At 37.3% G+C, this 17,434-nt stretch overlaps 1 protein-coding gene across 1 annotated transcript in view; it reads left to right on the forward strand.

Moving 5' to 3' along the window:
• The first annotated feature begins 696 nt into the window (after positions 1-696).
• The window catches only part of LOC136165349 (sodium channel protein type 2 subunit alpha), an 86,753-nt gene continuing 70,015 nt past the window's right edge, over positions 697-17,434 (forward strand). The window contains exons 1-5 of the mRNA XM_065931673.1: positions 697-789; positions 2,406-2,723; positions 3,610-3,727; positions 16,053-16,143; positions 16,875-17,003. Coding sequence (XP_065787745.1) covers positions 2,457-2,723; positions 3,610-3,727; positions 16,053-16,143; positions 16,875-17,003 — 605 coding nt within the window. The 5' untranslated portion in view covers positions 697-789; positions 2,406-2,456. The remainder of the gene's footprint in view (positions 790-2,405; positions 2,724-3,609; positions 3,728-16,052; positions 16,144-16,874; positions 17,004-17,434) is intronic.

Below are 17,434 nucleotides of genomic sequence, written 5' to 3' on the forward strand. Positions count from 1 at the left end.
GACTCAGCCCAGTCAGTGACTGGCACATATTAACCCTCAAATCTTTACTATGTTTTTAATATAATTACTGGAATTTAGTCTCCTTTTGGCCTTCAGGTTTTTCTGGTTGCTTTTCATCCACTTAAATTAGAGATACAATAAGATTGGTGTCCCATTAGTTTAATTTTATTTCTAGGGAAAATTAGATAGCTCTTAGTTGAAGTAGCAAAGGCCTTTATTGGATTTCAGAAACTCTGGGGCTGAGGTTAATGTTAAATCCCATGTAGGTAAGACTTTCATTAATATAATTGCTGTTTTATAAGTTTTTATTTTTAACCCTTTATTATTTACCTTCTTTTTACTTTGAATTATTTTTATCCATTCGGCTTTTGGCTTAGCAAATAAAAAGCATGAACAGAAGCACTCTTCATTAACAAAAGTGGTGATTGAAACCGGCTAAGTCTTAACGTTCTAAGAAAAGCCTTTAGAAGATCAGAGCTCCATTACTAAGAGCTCTGAGCTGCTTCAAACACGCTTCTAAGTGTACATTGAGGGCTCTCTCTTCACAGCTCCTCTGCCCTCTAGTGGTAGCTATAATAATACCATTTTGTAGTCCCCACACAGGAAATGCCTGGTCTTACTTCAGTTACCAGAATCCTTTCACAGGAAGTTAGGTGTGGTCTTTGAAGGAGAATTTAAAAAAAAAAAAAAAATGAAAAAAAGCAAAAAAAGCATGATGGAATTTTAGCTGCAGTCTTCTTGGTGCCAGCTTATCAATCCTAAACTCTGGGTGTAAAAGATTCTGCAGGGGTAATGTTTTAATATTCTTATTATGCTTATTTTCTGTGATGCTTCTCTACCTTTACAGTAGAATCCTGGGGGAATCTGCAGAGGACCACTTTCATTTTGAAGCTGCTGGCTGCATGTTTTAGCATGTCTCTTCTATTAGAGCATCCAGGCATGGCAGTTTCCTCCCTGAAGTGTGCCGGGACCTTCTTCATGCCTGTGCCTGTCGCTAGGCATGAGGGTCTCTGGGGATGGGTGAGGGAAATGAGGGATGTTTTAGAGGCACTGTGATTCTGAGAGGGCACTCTGCTAGCTGGTGGCTGAAAGGTCCTGGTCTACTTCAAAAAAAATGTGGAAATGATGCAGTAATTCTGTTATTTTAGATTTCCCTATTTGATCTGACATATGCTGCAGAAGTGACCTGGATATGAATGAATTTTACTCTTAGATAATGCACCTCTTATAATTAAATGGTAATGCTCATTCCTGTAGAATAAGGGTTAAAATAGACTGATATTTTACAAAGAAGGAAAATAGAGAAGTGATTGTATATAGGTGGCATTCAGGAGTCAAGATTTTGGTTATATTATTTCAGAAAGCATAGAAACTCTTGCCACTGATTCAGAGATAACATTTGAAATGATTGGTGTGCTCACTTAAGTTAGATATGCTAGCCCATAGCCCAGTAAAATATGGTTAGAATACAGTAAAACCACATTTATGTTACCACAAAAACCAAAATAAATGGAGCTCATGTTAAAAATAAACTATCTTCAACTTATTATTTTTTCAAGTCCAAATCTGCTGTGTGGATTTTTAAGAAATGGGCACCATTTGAGAAAATGAGCTATCTCTACAGCATTTCCTAAGGTACTGCAAATTTGTTAATTTAAGAAGCAATTACACTAGCTAGCAGCAGGTGCTCAACCAGGGGGTCCAAGCTCCAGACCTCTGACGTGGGTGACTTCCTGCCTGCTTTGGCAGGAGCCAGGTCCCTTCCTGTGTAGCTTCCGAGCAATTCCAAATACAACCGGGCATCCCCTGCTCCTTCCCGCTCCTTGCTTTCAAGCAGAATCTACCTAGGTTTCCACAGCCTGGCATTTCAGGATTTCCAGAGCTCTTTACCAGGTGCATTGATTTCCGAATCAGCTCTTTAAGGTGGAGAGTGGGGCAAAAGGAACATGGGAAAAAAATGGAGCAAGATCTTCACACACCCCAGTTCTACAATTTTGAGTGATTATTCATCTCTTATTATGGATCTCTGAAATATTTCTTTTTTCAGAAAGGATGCTGAAAAAGATGGCTGCCAAAATAATTCACACAAGTGAAGCAGCAAGCATAAACCAGTATCCTCCATTTCTGAGCTCCGAGTTGGACATTTTCACTTAAAACATTTTGGGAGTGGGAGATTAGATTACCTCATAGACACCTACTGAATGTGAAAGATAGATCTCTATGCAAGCAGATGAATGTATGCAGGCGAATCCCCTGAATGCCAAGTGCAGCTTCCTTAGTAAAATGTTACAGATAGCTTCGTTTGTATTTATGTCACCTCAGTATCATGTCATTGCCCTTTTATCCTAATGACCATTGCTTTTTTTCCCTCTCTGTCTTTCTCTCTCTCTCTGTTGTTTCCATAGCACTTTCTTATGCAAGGAACCAGACAGTGATTAAAGGAGCAGGATGAAAAGATGGCACAGTCAGTGCTGGTACCTCCAGGACCTGACAGCTTCCGCTTCTTTACCAGGGAATCCCTTGCTGCTATTGAACAACGCATTGCAGAAGAGAAAGCCAAGAGACCCAAGCCAGAGCGCAAGGATGAGGATGATGAAAGTGGCCCAAAGCCAAATAGTGACTTGGAAGCGGGAAAATCCCTTCCATTTATTTATGGAGACATTCCTCCAGAGATGGTGTCAGAGCCGCTGGAGGATCTGGATCCCTATTATATCAATAAGAAAGTGAGTTCTTAGTCAAGTTGCCTTTATTTCCTCTACTTCCTAATTGCTTCTGGGCTAGTGCCAGGCATGTTAGGTGAAGAATGTTGTGCCATCTCCCCTCTGTCTGAAGTATCACTATGGTAGTAATGGGCTTGACCATGCAATGGCCCCATTGTCCTAGTCTTTGGGAAGCACTTATTTGAACCTACGGCCGGGACAGGCAGAGAGCTTAAGAGCATCTTGCAGTGAGGGAAATGAGGAAGGGCAAAAGTCTGCTCACCTTACAGTGTGGTGAAGCAGAAAGTAAAGACAAGGAGTTTATTTTTTATGCATTAAAAACAATATTTCCAGAAGTAGTATCCAAAGTCTTCTTTACAATATCTAGCTCTACATAAGGTACTTTGATCTTCAGCAGGTTTATTCCTTCACACCATAAATTTTGCCTATTCCATGCTTCCCTCAAGAAGAAATAAAAGCAGGTGACTTCTAAGCGCCCCCTAAAAGCATTTGATTAAATAGCACCTCCAGAAAACACTGAAGTTCCTGTGAGATGGCTTTTATCAAACTGAAAAAGTAATCAAAGCCTCATTCTTGAGCTCTTTGTGAATTATAAATACATTTTGATAATACTGATATTAAAACTTGATGATGATGCTAAGTATTTCTATGGTAATGACTGTACATTTTCTTTATGTTCTTTAAATCCTCATGTCTCTCACCAAATTAGGGGAGTTTATAGCATTCAGAAAGAGAAAACACATAGCATCATGTCATATGTTGGTAGTTAGTATATTATTATTTTATAAAATCATATTTCTAAAAAATTGTATCACTTTTTTCTTAAATTGTTCTTAGTTTTAATATTGCATTTCTAAATTCTGTTTTATGTGTTTGTTTTCTTTTTCAGACATTTATAGTATTGAATAAAGGGAAAGCAATCTCTCGATTCAGTGCCACTCCTGCCCTGTACATTTTAACTCCCTTCAACCCTATTAGAAAATTAGCTATTAAGATTTTGGTACATTCATATCCTTTTTTCAAATAGTCACTTTTATGATTTTACTCTTTGACTAACTTATTGAGTTGAGAATTTTTCAAAAATGTATGTGGTTGGCAACACTATATGCTCTTTCTTTTTTCCCTCTTACTCAACAGTTTAGTGTTATTGCCAAATGGGATCATAGGTAAGTGAACCACTTTTCCCCATATTCTAAGTATTTCTTCTCTCCTTGACTCACTACTTATTTCTTTCTTCCTTTGCTCCCTTCTGAATTGCCTACTACATCCAAGACTTCTTCATTAACTTTGACAGTGTTACCAGGCTCTCCTTTTATAAGTCTTCAAATTTTACAAGGTTATGTAATGAGTAAACTCTGTGAACTAATTTTCTCTACTACTTTTACATTTGGAATATATCTGCATATTCTGAATTATACAATTTTATTTCTTTTTGATCTTAATTTTTACTACTTTCTGCTTTTCACTTTAGTATTTGAAAGCTTTGAGTTGCAAATGTTTATAATTGTGATATGACTGTGTATGCATTAGTCTTTTAATTATTTCTTCCAGTTCTTTTCCCAAGTGTCATTTGCATTGATTTTCTGTTTTATTTTTCTTTTGTTTTTTGGTCACTTGTTTCTGTGTTTTATTCAGCTCACAGGTCCTGCTGCAGCTCTCTCTTCCCACATACATTCTCCTTTCATTCTTTATTCTCCTTATGAAGTACTACTTCCTAGAAAAGGAATTGATGACACCGTGGTGGGAGATAGTGATTTGATCTAAGTTAAATGGAGTAGTTGTAAATGACACGTTTTCTTCCAGACTAGGGACAGTGGTTTGACTGACAGCTAGGGCTGGAAAGACCAAGGAGGCAAAGCTTTGGAAGACGGGAGCAATGTCAGTCAGGGACATTGACAGGAGGAACACAGAAGCCTTGGGATCAGGAACTGATACACGTCAGGAGCCAGAGGTAAGGAAGGGGAAACTGAAACTTAAGCAAAGTCTCAGACAGGACAACTTTAAATTTTGTTTCCTAATTAGAAAGAGTCATCGCCTTTGATTTACAACATGGTCAGTCCGGGGCCTGCTTCAAGACTTGCAGTGTAAAAGCTTACTTTCCCTAGCAGGCCTAGAAAATAATTCAATCTGATATGGCAGGGAATTCGATAAGGAATTCAGGAGATAGAATAAACTGGATTCAGGGAACTCATCTCAGTTCTGGGTGTTGGGCTGTAAATCCTGTCCCCAGACTTGCCTGGCGATGTGGCCAATGTCTGTAGAAGCGCGGCATTCTGGAATTCAGTTTCCTTTTAACCTCTAGGTCATTCCTCTCCATTACCCCCAGGTTTTGCATAGACATATTTTAATTTCATATTTATGTTTTAAGATTTAATAATTTTCTATGAGTTTTTTTAAACAATAATGATCCCTTACTTCTGCTATTCAAATAAAAGAGACATTTTACAGGAATAAAAAATGTCTTTGAGTTGGCTTTAGGAATGAATAATAGAGTTGAGATTTAGATTTGAGTCTCATGAGCTATAAATTATGGTCCATTATGATGTTTGAGTAGTTAAAATCTGTGCTCTGAATAAATCTTTCCATAAATTATTCATTGTATCTAAAAATAATTGTTCATCCCTATGTAATTGCAATTTATACATGAAGTCATGTCAAAAAATTCAGACTTAGCCCATTGCTCTGTTTATAGTAAATACCAGGATAATATGTGTTGAAGAAGTAAGTGACAAATGTATCAAGAAGATAAATTATTAGATGCAAAACAAGTGACAAAATGGAAGTTTTGAAGAGGTCAGAAAAATCTATTTTGCCTTCAATATGAATGAAGAAATAACATTAAGAAAGCTCAGTATTAAAGAAAAAAGGCAGGATTGTTGTTGTTATTATTGTTTTAAAACTTTTGTGGGGAGATAGCATATTTTTTTGAAAATTTCATGAAAGCTATTTTATCATCGCCACTCCAAAATATTCTAGAAGGTTAGAAGACCCAGGAATCTTAACATAAAGCCTTCTGGGAAAAGAGACTTCCAGTGGAAGAGGATGAGAGTAGTTTTAGAAGTTCTGATCAGAGACTCTGGGTGTTGAAAACCAAGTGTATGGTGGAGTCTCTTTAGGAATCAAGATACTATTTGAACTTGAAGAACTTGAAAGTTAGCACTTACTTCCCAGAAGAAAGAAAACCTTCAAGGGGCACAGTTGTTAGATCTGCAGTGGTGTAAGTTGAAATGTGAAGGCAGTCAGGTAAATCAGATTTGCTGAACTGAATGTTTGACTCTCCTAGAACCTTACAAATGGCATGGAGCTACACATTTCTTCTAATGCAGGAAAAGTAGATTTTTTAAAAAGCTCTGATTGCCTGAATTAAACTATTCTATCTCAGCTATCTTACCTTGGAGTAGAGATATAAGAGAAGATAGACACATTCTTTGGTATTTTGGTGATAATGCACACTTGACTGTGAAAGTGAAAGTGAAGTCGCTCAGTCGTGTCTGACTTTGCGACCACATGGACTGTAGCCTACCAGGCTCCTCTGTCCATGGAATTTTCCAGGCAAGAGTACTGGAGTGGGTGGCCATTTCCTTCTCCAGGGGATCTTCCCGACCCAGGGATTGAACCTGGGTCTCCCGAATTGCAGGCAGATGCTTTACCATCAAACTTTGCTGTAAATAATACTCTACAGTTGGCAGGTAACTTTCTCAGTGACTTTGTCTTATTCCTCACAATGCACATCCTAAGCTCAAATCCTGGTTTTCTAATTTTAAGTGCCCTTTGCTATAAGATAAAAATGCTTGAAGTTGCTATCTGCATTTTAGGCACAGTTAAGAGGGCATTGTGTTTTTATTATCATTAGTTTATATTCCATAAAATGGTCATTCACAGTAAAAAAAAAAAAAAAATTGGCATTTTCAACCTTGACTGGTATCTCTATTTCCAATGAAAACCTTGACTTATTTCTTAAGGAGCTGTTATCTTCATTAGGCATTCTTGCATATCAAATCAGCTTTGTGTCTTGATTTTGGCAGAAAAATCTTACGCTTACTCTATTTTTGCCAGAGTATATTTTGAAAACTGAAAATGCTTTTGATGTGCCTATTATCTTGTTTTGATAGTTAAATAAAATATGGTTATGTTTTCTAGATAGTAAACAAGTAAAAATTTATCCATATTCCTAAAATTTCCTATCAGAATTTTCAGTGTGTTACATGTCAATTTTTTATTATTTTAACTTAATATGCACACCCTCCTTCACTTTGCATTTGTTATTCATTTGTTCATTTGCAAATATTTACTAAGTACCTACTGTGTGGCAAATGTTCTTCTAGACACTGTGATGCAACATAGAACCTGCTAGTCCTTGCTCTCAAGTAGCTATATCCATGTGTATGTGTGTGTTTGAGAGGAGAGAGATAATACACACAATTTAGCTAGTGTCAGCTAGTGATAAATGCTATTAACAAAAATAAAGCTGTATAAAAAGAGAAGAGTGGTGGGGTACTATTTTAAATTGTATGATCAGGGAAGTCCTCTCTGAAAAGATAGCATTTGAGTAAAGAGCCAAAGGAAGTGAGGAAGTGCAACGTGGAACTCTAAGGAGAAAGGTGAATAGCAAATATGAAGGCAAAGGATGAAGGTGGAAGTGTACATGTTGTGTTCGAGAATCAACCAGGAGCTCAGAGTGCCTGGAGGAGAGTGGGAAAGGCAGAGAGTAGAAGGGGGTGAGGTCATTGAGAGTGGAGGTCAGGGCTGACAGTAGGTGGTTGATAAGACACCCAGTCTACCCTGAATGAGGTGGAGAGAGAAGACTGGAGGGTTTGCAGCAAAAGAATGTCATCACCTGAGTCAGATTTGAAAAAGATCGCTCTGGCTGCTGTGTAGGGAACAGATTGCCTCAAGGGAAAGGGTGAAAGTAAGAAAATAGATTGGGGGTTTATTGCCTTTATGAAGGCAGAGGATGCTGGTGGCTTTGGTGGAAACGATGAGGGTAGCAAATGTCATCAAATTCAGTTGTGTTCAGAAAAGCTGAAAGGATGTGCTGATTAATTGGATGTGGGGTGTGAGGGAATGAGCAGAACTAAGGAGGACTCTAGGTCTTTAGTATGGTCAAGAAAGAAAAGTGTAGCTCCTTGAGCTTGGGACAGACAACATTAGGTGGAGAGAGATGCTGGGTAAAATCAAGAGCTTGAATTTGAACATTTGTTTGTTTATTTGTTTTTGAGAAGCCTGTTAGACACTCAGTGGAGGAGTTGAGGTATTAAATGGAATGCAGGTCTGGAGTTTGGGAAAGGGTTGGGCTGGAGGTTAAAACTTTGAGAGATGTAGTCATCATTATGTCGCCATACAGATGGTATTTAAAGTGATGACAAAGACCTAAGACACCCCAAATCACACAGTAATGCAGAACTGCCCATCATTCATACACGTTAGGAAAATAAAAAACAGATTTTGGAATCAGAAAACCTGGATTCAAACCCTACCTCTGAGATTTACTTATTGACTTCATGACCTTGGTCCAAGTTACTCCAGCTGTTTTGAATCTCACTTTGTCCATCCATATGTTGTGATCATAATTTAAACATTAATAATAATAACTATAAACACCTGACACTGTGACCAGCACTTGGTTGTTGTTCAGTTTCTCAGTTATGTCTGACTCTTTGCAACTCTATGGGCTGCCTGTCCTTGACTATCTCCCTGAGTTTGCTCAAGCTTATGTCCATTGAGTTGATGATGCCATCCAATCACCTCGTCCTTTGTCGCCCCCTTCTCCTCCTGCCCTCAGTCTTTCCCAGCATCAGGGTCTTTTTCCAATGAGTTGGCTCTTTGTATCTGGTGACCACAGAATTGGAGCTTCAGCTTCAGCATCAGTTCTTCCAGTGAATATTCAGGGTTGATCCAGCACTTGGTAGGAACTTGATAGAACAAGCTACATAGCTACAACCTAGCTTGTAGCTAGGACAGCTATTCTTGGTAGTGCTAGCTACAATTCTAGGAGCAAGTGCTGCAAGATTAGCAAAGAAACAGTCTCATATTATTTAAGGAATTCCACAAACAAATTCTGTACAAATCTCCGGTCTCTTGAGGCTTGATTTTGCAAACAGAATATTTATACAGCACCAGAGTTAGAAGCTGTTGAGTGACGGAAACATAATGTGGTCAGTCCCGACCACAATCTCACTTTGCAGATGAGTTCATTGAGGCCCAGACATGTTTAGTCACTGTTTTATAAGACTACATTTTATGTAAGTGGCAAGGCCAAAACTTCAGACTAAGTCTTTGATTATCAGCCTAGTATGCTTTGCAGTTTCTATATAACAGAACTGCAGTTTCTATCTAACAGATTTCTAAACCCTCAGGTATAAATTATGTATTAGGGGTACATAATTTATCTACCTGTATTTCTGTGTATCTCAAAGGTTGTTTTCAGTGGCTCCAACTTACTAATTCATTAAATAGGAAGTGAGCTTTTTAGTTCATCCCAAAATTATATGGTATCTATTAGAAATAAAAAACATAGTTTTCCGTACAAATGTTATATAAGTCTGTGGGAAAGGAGGGTGAACAACTTACTATTTCTGTTTCTCCGGCTTTCAATGCTCAAAAGTTACCACATGTTATCACATAATTAGGAATTTGTTAATAACAAAATTAAACAACCCAAGAGTTAACAGTATATATGTGACATTTAGTTGACATTTCTGCTGCCTTGCAAATATGAATGAATAGGTAGAAAGAGGCCTATCTTACTTTGCTTAAATTCTCTATGTTAGAAATCTCTTAGATAAAACTATCTTCTGCCTCTAGTTCATATACATTTTAAGTAAAAAATGTCTCTGCAACTTCTCTGGATATTATGTTTTATTACAAAATCCTTGAACAAAACAATGTCTTTCCCTTCCTTAAGAAAACAAAGAAATGCCCTATGTTTTTATATTTAATAGACAAATGATTAATAGTAATAAAGATAACTATTCACTAAGAAAAGTATTGGTATTATCTGTATTTGCATAAGAATAGTGAGGCTTAAACAATTAACTTGCTGAAGCCCATGTGATTGGTAAAGGATGCATCTGATCCAGAGTTCATTGCTTTAAAACTCATGCCGCTTCATCCTACCCACGTGGATATAGGGGTAGGCATGCCAGTACTTTAATCATCTAGTTCCCAGGTCAAAGGTTATGTAAAGCACTTTCAATATGAATATGAAGAAGTCTTTCCTCATCATACACGCAGGGGATATTTTAGACTTTCCAACTGACAGGTTACTACCAATCAAAATGTTAACACATTTTTATGAATACCTGGTATAGAAGAAATCAATAGATTTAAAAAATCCTTTTTTTCTTGATATTATATGAGGTTACCCTGCCTCTATTTTTATTTATATACAAAGCCTCATAAGGAAATACTATTCTAGGATTCATTGTTCTTCTGAAAAAATGTACTTTATGTGCTATATATTTAGAAAATGAATACATGCATTTTGGGCTTCCCTGGTCGCGCAGTAGTAACCCACTTGCCAATGTAAGAGACAAGGGTTTAATCCCTGAGTCAGGAAGATTCCCCAGAGAAGGAAATGGTACCCTATTCTAGTATTCTTGCCTGGGAAATTCGGTGGACAGAAGAGCATGGTGGGCTACAGTCCATGGACTTGCAAAAGAGTTGGACACGACTTAATGACTAAACAACAACAACAGCATATGCATTTTGTTACTAGTTCTGGTCCCTTGAAATCTGCCTTGACATGGAATTTCTATAATTTTTCAGTGCATGGTATCACCAATACCATGTCTATACTTTTTTTTTCATATTTGTTATCATTATATGAAACCCTACTATTTCAATCACTCACCAGACTCCAGGTATCTTAAAGGTATGAGACTCCAGGTATGAGACTGATAAAATAAATTTATAGTGATTTTAAAAAGCAATGGATTTTGAAACTCTCCATTTGGAGATTATCTATTAAACTAAAAGCATAAAAATCTGACTCTAGTTATCTCTTATTTGATTTAAAAGGAAAATAGTTTTATTTGGTTTCCTTTCTGATCATTTGTCAGGACTGTTAAGTTAAACGTATTTTTTAAATTAAAATGATAGTCATTCAATGTGAAAAACACTAATTTGAGTGTAATAACTTATTCATTTTGACTTACTGGGTAATATCTACTCTATTTATTAAAGTTGAAATATATATTTTACTTTATTATATATACTTAAATTTTATCATTATAAGGGGTAAATTTTTTAAGGGACATAAAACCATGACTCAATCTATCATGTGACATAAATCTCATGAGCCTTTTTATTTCCAGTTTTTATTTATCCAGTGTTCTCTCGTTCAAAAGAATGTAGAAACCTGTGCATTTGATATACGTGGAAACAAATTTCATGCTGTATTTTTGATCCATATTTATAAATATATCACTAAAAAGGAAAAATGTACTTCACTTAGTAGTAAACAAAGTTCCAAACTAACATCATTCAATAGTCAACTGACCCTACAAAATGGCAAGGGTATGTGGTGGTGAACAATATAGACATGAAGTTGGCCCTCATGAAGTTGGCCCTCATGAAGTTGACCATCTAGTGGAAAAAAAATCCTTTAGGCATTGGAAGAATAGCATCTGATGCTACAAGGATATATTTCTGATAGACCTAATCAGGAAAGGTGCTATTGTGGACAGGTTTTACTGAAAATAACTTCTGATCTGAGTGCTGGAGGAAAAGTTTGAGTTGGCTAACGTGAGGTAAACAGCATATTCAGGGGAAAGAGGTGACTTTTGTTAAGATCCTGACTTGAAAGAGAGCTTGCTTCATTCCATGACCTAAAACAATTGCAATAGTATCAGACTTGGGAAAGTGAAATGAGGACTAAGGAAGCTAAATTTAGGGTGTGTTTGTCCTTCAATGGACTGGTGGTCCGGAGAGTAAGAGAGAGAAAGAGGCTGATATGCCCTGGTTTACGCGGAAAGCCAATAGAGCCCTGTTCTTAGGGCTCGCGCTGCTGCGCGGAGGCACCAGGCGCCCTCTCGAGTGGGTGAAGGCGCGGTGCGCCTTCTCCAGAGGGTCTTCTTAGAAGCCCGGGCCAGAAAGTGAGCTCAGCGGGCCTCCGTGCTCCAAGGAATTAGCCAGAAAGAGAGAGAGAAAGACAGAAAGAATAGAAAGAAAGAAAGAAAGGCACGGGGACCAAAGCTCTGATGGAGCAAAGGTGTTTTAATCAACATGGCGTGGGCATATATACTGTAGTTATTCTCAGCAAAGATAAAGATTAAAATTCCAGACTTACAAAACATAAGATGATCCCTATTAAAGAGAGAGTTGCAAACAATCACCTTTTACCGCATGGCTCATAAAAAGGAAGAGGGTACTTATCACTGTAATGAGAAATGCCTGGATTCCTCAGCCCCGGGAAAGGCGAGCCTCTCCTCTTAATTCCTGAATATTCAGGAATCAATAAGGGCCAGAGGGTTCCTGAGAGATCCAAAGCAGCACACAGGAAGCCTCTTGTTAAATTCTTCCTGACAAGGGGGAACAAGAATTAGACCTCCTAGACTCTTCACTCTTTGTTTGTTAAGATATTTGATCATCATCCTAAGGTAGTGGAAAGCTATTGAAATGATCCAAATTAGATTTACAATGGTCATTTTGGTAAAGTGTGCAGAAAGGATTGAATAGAGTCAAGCATGGGTTCAGAAAGAACAGCTCGGGTGAAATTACAGTAATTTACATTAGATTTGATGGATACTGAGACTAGGTAGTATTATGAGGATTGTGGGAAAAGTGCACTGAATCCAGGCATAGCAGGTAGAATTGATAATATTTAGTGTTAAGTTGAATGTGGATGTTCAGGGAAGAGAAAAATGCAAGATGGCTCCTAGGTTCCTGGCTGAGTCAGTCAGTCAGTTCAGTCACTCAGTCATGTCCTATTCTTGGCAACCCTGTGGCTGCATCACGCCGGGCTTCCCTGTCCATCACCAACTCCCAAAGCTCGCTCAAACTCATGTCCATGGAGTCGGTGATGCCATCCAACCATCTCATCCTCTGTTATCCCCTTCTCCTGCCTTCAATCTTCCCCAGCATCAGGGTCTTTTCCAATGAATCAGTTCTTCACATCAGGTGACCAAATGTCGCATTCTTCCTGGCTAAATCATGAGACATTGTGATACAGAGATGTCAAAGGAGCAGTATTTGAGAGGAGAAGAGGGATAGGATTAAAACATTTTTAGTTTAGTTTTAGAACTCAAAAAAACTTGAAGTGTCAATGAAAGAAGTGCATGTAAGTGCAGATGTAATATGGAATTGGGTAATATGGATTACTGAGTTCAGAAGAGAGGGCTAAAGTGAAGTAGCTCAGTCATGTCCAACTCTTTGTGACCCCCTGAACTAGAGCCTACCAGGCTCCTCCACGGGATTTTTCAGGCAAGAGTGCTGGAGTGGTTTGCCATTTCCTTCTCCAGGAGATCTTCCTGATCCAGGGATCGAACCCAGGCCTCCCGCATTGCAGGCAGACACTTTACCAGCTAGAGAGGGCTAGTCTGGAGAAAAATACTTGAGATCAGTGGGTATGTAAATATACTTGGAGCTATGTGTGTTAATGAGCTCTACTAGAATAAATATAGCAAGAGAGTGAAAATGTCTTGGATATCCTCTGTCCTTTTTAAAAAGGGAAATATAACATTTCAAAGGATATTAAAAAATTGTTGCCCATGAAGCATAAAAAATCAAAGGATTAGGATCTCATGAAAGCAAAAGTAAGAGAACATAATTAAAAGGGGGAAGAATCAGGCTTGTCAAACTCTATTGAGAGAGCAAGTCAGACAAGAACTCAAAATTATCCTTTTGTTTTCAGTTACACAACATGAAGATGTTTGTCATATTTAGGAAGAAAACTGGTAGGCTGAAGATGTGGTAGATAAATGAAGGAAAGTAAAGATAAACATCTATTCTAAGAAGCTTGACTGTGAAATTGGAAAAGAGAAGTCTATAAGTGGTTAGAGGATTGTGGGCTATATTCCAGTATTCTCTTTTATGCCAAAAATGTAGGAGAGAATTAAGCAAGTTTGTGTTGATCGTAAGAGCAGATAGAGTTACTAATGGAGATATTAAAGATAAGAGGAGAAAGAGATAAGAGATTGCTGAAGTGTTCTGGAAAGGTGGAAGGTGTCCAGAGTTTGGGTAGAGGAGTTGACAACTCCCTCCATTGAAATGGGAAGGAGGAGAGAACCTCAATACAGAGAGCTTGTCAATTTGGGGTTAGGAAGTAAAGATATGACCTTCTGATGCTATCTCTTCTCTCAATAAGATAGGAAATAAGGTCATGAGTTTGAAATGGGTAGAGAAGGAAGAAGATTGGAGATCAAAGAAGAGTGGAGAATATTCAGAATTATCTTTGTAGGGTAGTGGGGACAGTGAAGTGGAGAAATATTATGACTGTGTTGAGCATTTCTGAGCCTGGGAACTATGTATTTTGAATGATGCCAATCTGCCAAGGGGTTGTTTTCTACAGTCGGTTGTTATTGTTCAGTCGCTAAGTCATGTTTGGTTCTTTGTGACCTCATGGACTGTAGCCGTCCAGGCTCCTCTGCCATCCACTATCCCCTGGAATTTGCTCAGATTCCTGTGCATTGAGTCAGTGATATCTAGCCATCTCATCCTCTGCTGCCCCCTTCAGTAGGGCCAGTAACCTAACAGACACAGAGGATCCGCTGGTTTTATACACTAATGATGAAGTCATCTTTATCTTATTTTTTGTTTCTTTCTAGCAAGAAAGAAAAAATATTTCTTCTTTGAACTGGTGTTTTTCTGTGTTCTCTAGGTTGTAGTGCCCTCACGTGGCTGATCCACATCATTCACTTATGAGTGTTTTCATGTGAACACACTTGAACAAGCTGAGAATTAAGCATGTGCCCTGAATCACTGCAAGTCAAAATGAAAAATCAGTGATTACGTTGACTAAAGTCAGTTGAAGGTGCAAAGAAACATCTTTTATACATTAAGACAATACATAACACAACACATTGGCAACACAACGCTATTCAATTTTACTGCACTTAAAATCGTGCTGATATTTTGCTATGTGTAAGTGATATGAAGATTTATTATTAAAAGCAGAGTGAGATGGGACATTAATAGCATTTGTTCATTCTGGAATTTTTATCCATTTTCTAAATGTACCTTGATAAAGCTCTTGTTTTACAAAACTACAACTGAATCCCTCTTGTGCTTTTTATTAACTATGAAAGAAAGTTATTTCAAATAGTTGGCCACCGAGTGTTTCCTTAAAGAATTTTTTTGTTGCTGTTTTTCAACACAGAGGAGGGTGAAGGGCATTGGCTATCTCTGCACACATGGGCAAAGTGGGATAGAATGAGAAAAATCAGATATTTGTCGTAAGTAGTGTTCTCTATGATTTAGGAAATTAGGAAAGTAATTTATTGATTATCTACCATATAAGGCACATTAAGTTGCCAGAGATTTAATATATTTTAACTAATTTGATCCTGACAGCAATCCTATGAAATGGTTTTTCTTTTTCCCTAGTATAGCAAAATGAACCAAGGCTTAGGGAAATAAATAAGCAATTTGGCCACAGTTGCAAACCCACGAAATGCCAATACTAACACCAGTCATCTTTTTTTTTTTTTTTTACTATTTGGAATTTAATGAGCAATCACATGTATTATATACTCCACTTAGAATTTTATTAAGAATATTTGAACCAGGTTATCCTTAGGATGGATTCTAATACATTCAGTTACAGTTGGCTCTCCCCATCTGCGGATTTCTTATCTGTGGGTTCTATATCTACAGATTCAACCAATAGTAGATGGTGTACAGTATTCAAGATCCATGGTTTGAATCTGGGAGACAGAACCCATGGAGACAGAGGGGCCTTGAAACCTGAGTGTCCTTGGATTCTGGTATCTACTGTGGGTCCTGGAATTAATCCCCTACAGATAATGAGGAATGACTGTTACTTGAAATCTCCTTTTGAATTTTTGTCAGAGTCTTCATACGTGCTGAGCTTGCACTTTAGCCATTGAGTCATTAAAGAAAAACAAATTGATGAATTATTTACCAGTGCACTAATTTTTTTGTGTTTAATCTTTTTCAATACCAAAATGACATAAATAGCCTCAAAGTAGTTCATGGCGTGGCCTGACATGACTTGAGTATGGAGTTGCTAAAATTACGGAAATGAAAAAAGCAAGCTCAATAATAAAATCATAGGGTCATGAAAGTTCTAAACTTCAAAATGCTAAAAGACATAATGGTGTATGAAAGTGAAGGTTTGCATTGACCTTTGTCTTCCTTGACGGTATTCTTCTACTTTATTCAATGTGCTCATTATGTGCACTATTCTTACCAACTGTGTATTTATGACCATGAGTAACCCTCCAGACTGGACAAAGAATGTGGAGTAAGTAGAAGATTTTTTTAAAATCTTGCAATATTGTTGTCCCTTTCTGTTTTGAATTGTGCTTCTATCATCTTGAACCTCATCAGTTTCTTCAGCAAATTGTACTGGCTACTCTAAACCAGTTACACAATGACTCAAGTTTATTTCAACCACTGATTTTCTGTAGTACAAAGCTTGCACTGGCTCATGCAGTTACTCAGATACTGCATTGATTTGACTGCCGATATGTATAACCCTTAATCTTCCTTGTGAGTCTTACACTCTTTTCAAGATCATCACTGATTACTAGTATCTGATGATAAATTTATACATAGTTTTATGTTCTTTTCCTCACTTTTCTATGATTTATTAGTTTATATTTCATGGCTCTTAATGATGCACACTTTATTAAGCAAAAAAGTCTTCATTTATTTTTGTATTAGTAACTACTTGCTTAAATTAGAACAAGACCAGTGTATTTAATTTAATATGTGTAGAATCATATTATTTGGGCCTTCAAATTAATTAATGCAAGCAAGTACAATACTCATATATAGTCAATGAGAATGTCTTTCAGTATGTAATGTTTCTTTTTTTTTCCCTTAAGCCCTACCTATGGTCTAAATCATGGAAAGACCAATATAGACCTATATAGAACCTTCTAATTTTTATTTGTTGTTTTTCTCCTTTAATATGTTTACCTGTAAATTACCTTCAGGATCTTTAATGTGGGCTTGGCTATTTTCTCTCAGGTACACCTTTACAGGAATTTATACTTTTGAATCACTTATAAAAATACTTGCAAGGGGCTTTTGTTTAGAAGATTTCACATTTCTACGGGACCCATGGAATTGGTTGGATTTCACAGTCATTACTTTTGCGTAAGTACCTTAATACATTTTCTGTCCAGGAAGACTAAATCATTAGTGGAAGCCTATACTGTATTTCTCCTTGGTGGCTTCCCTTAACAGAGCAAGCATGTTTCTTGGTTATCCTGTGAATTTAGGATATTTTTTCTTCTGATCAAATTATGCACTTTGGAGAAATTAGGGACTATCATAGTAAATTACATGACTTTGATTTCAATTAGTGCCATAAAGCAATAAAATGTTTCCCAAGTAATAGAGATTATGATCAACAACAATGCCATTTTCCTCTTAATTGGGAGATATGATGGCAACACTCATTGAAGTTGAAAAGGTCTTGAAAGACCAACTTAGATTTCCCTAAATTTTGAATAACTCTGATTTAATTCTACAGGTATGTAACAGAATTTGTAAACCTAGGCAATGTTTCAGCTCTTCGAACTTTC

Source organism: Muntiacus reevesi, chromosome 3 (genome assembly GCF_963930625.1).
Source record: "Muntiacus reevesi chromosome 3, mMunRee1.1, whole genome shotgun sequence".
In the NCBI taxonomy this organism is placed as follows: Eukaryota; Metazoa; Chordata; class Mammalia; order Artiodactyla; family Cervidae; genus Muntiacus; species Muntiacus reevesi.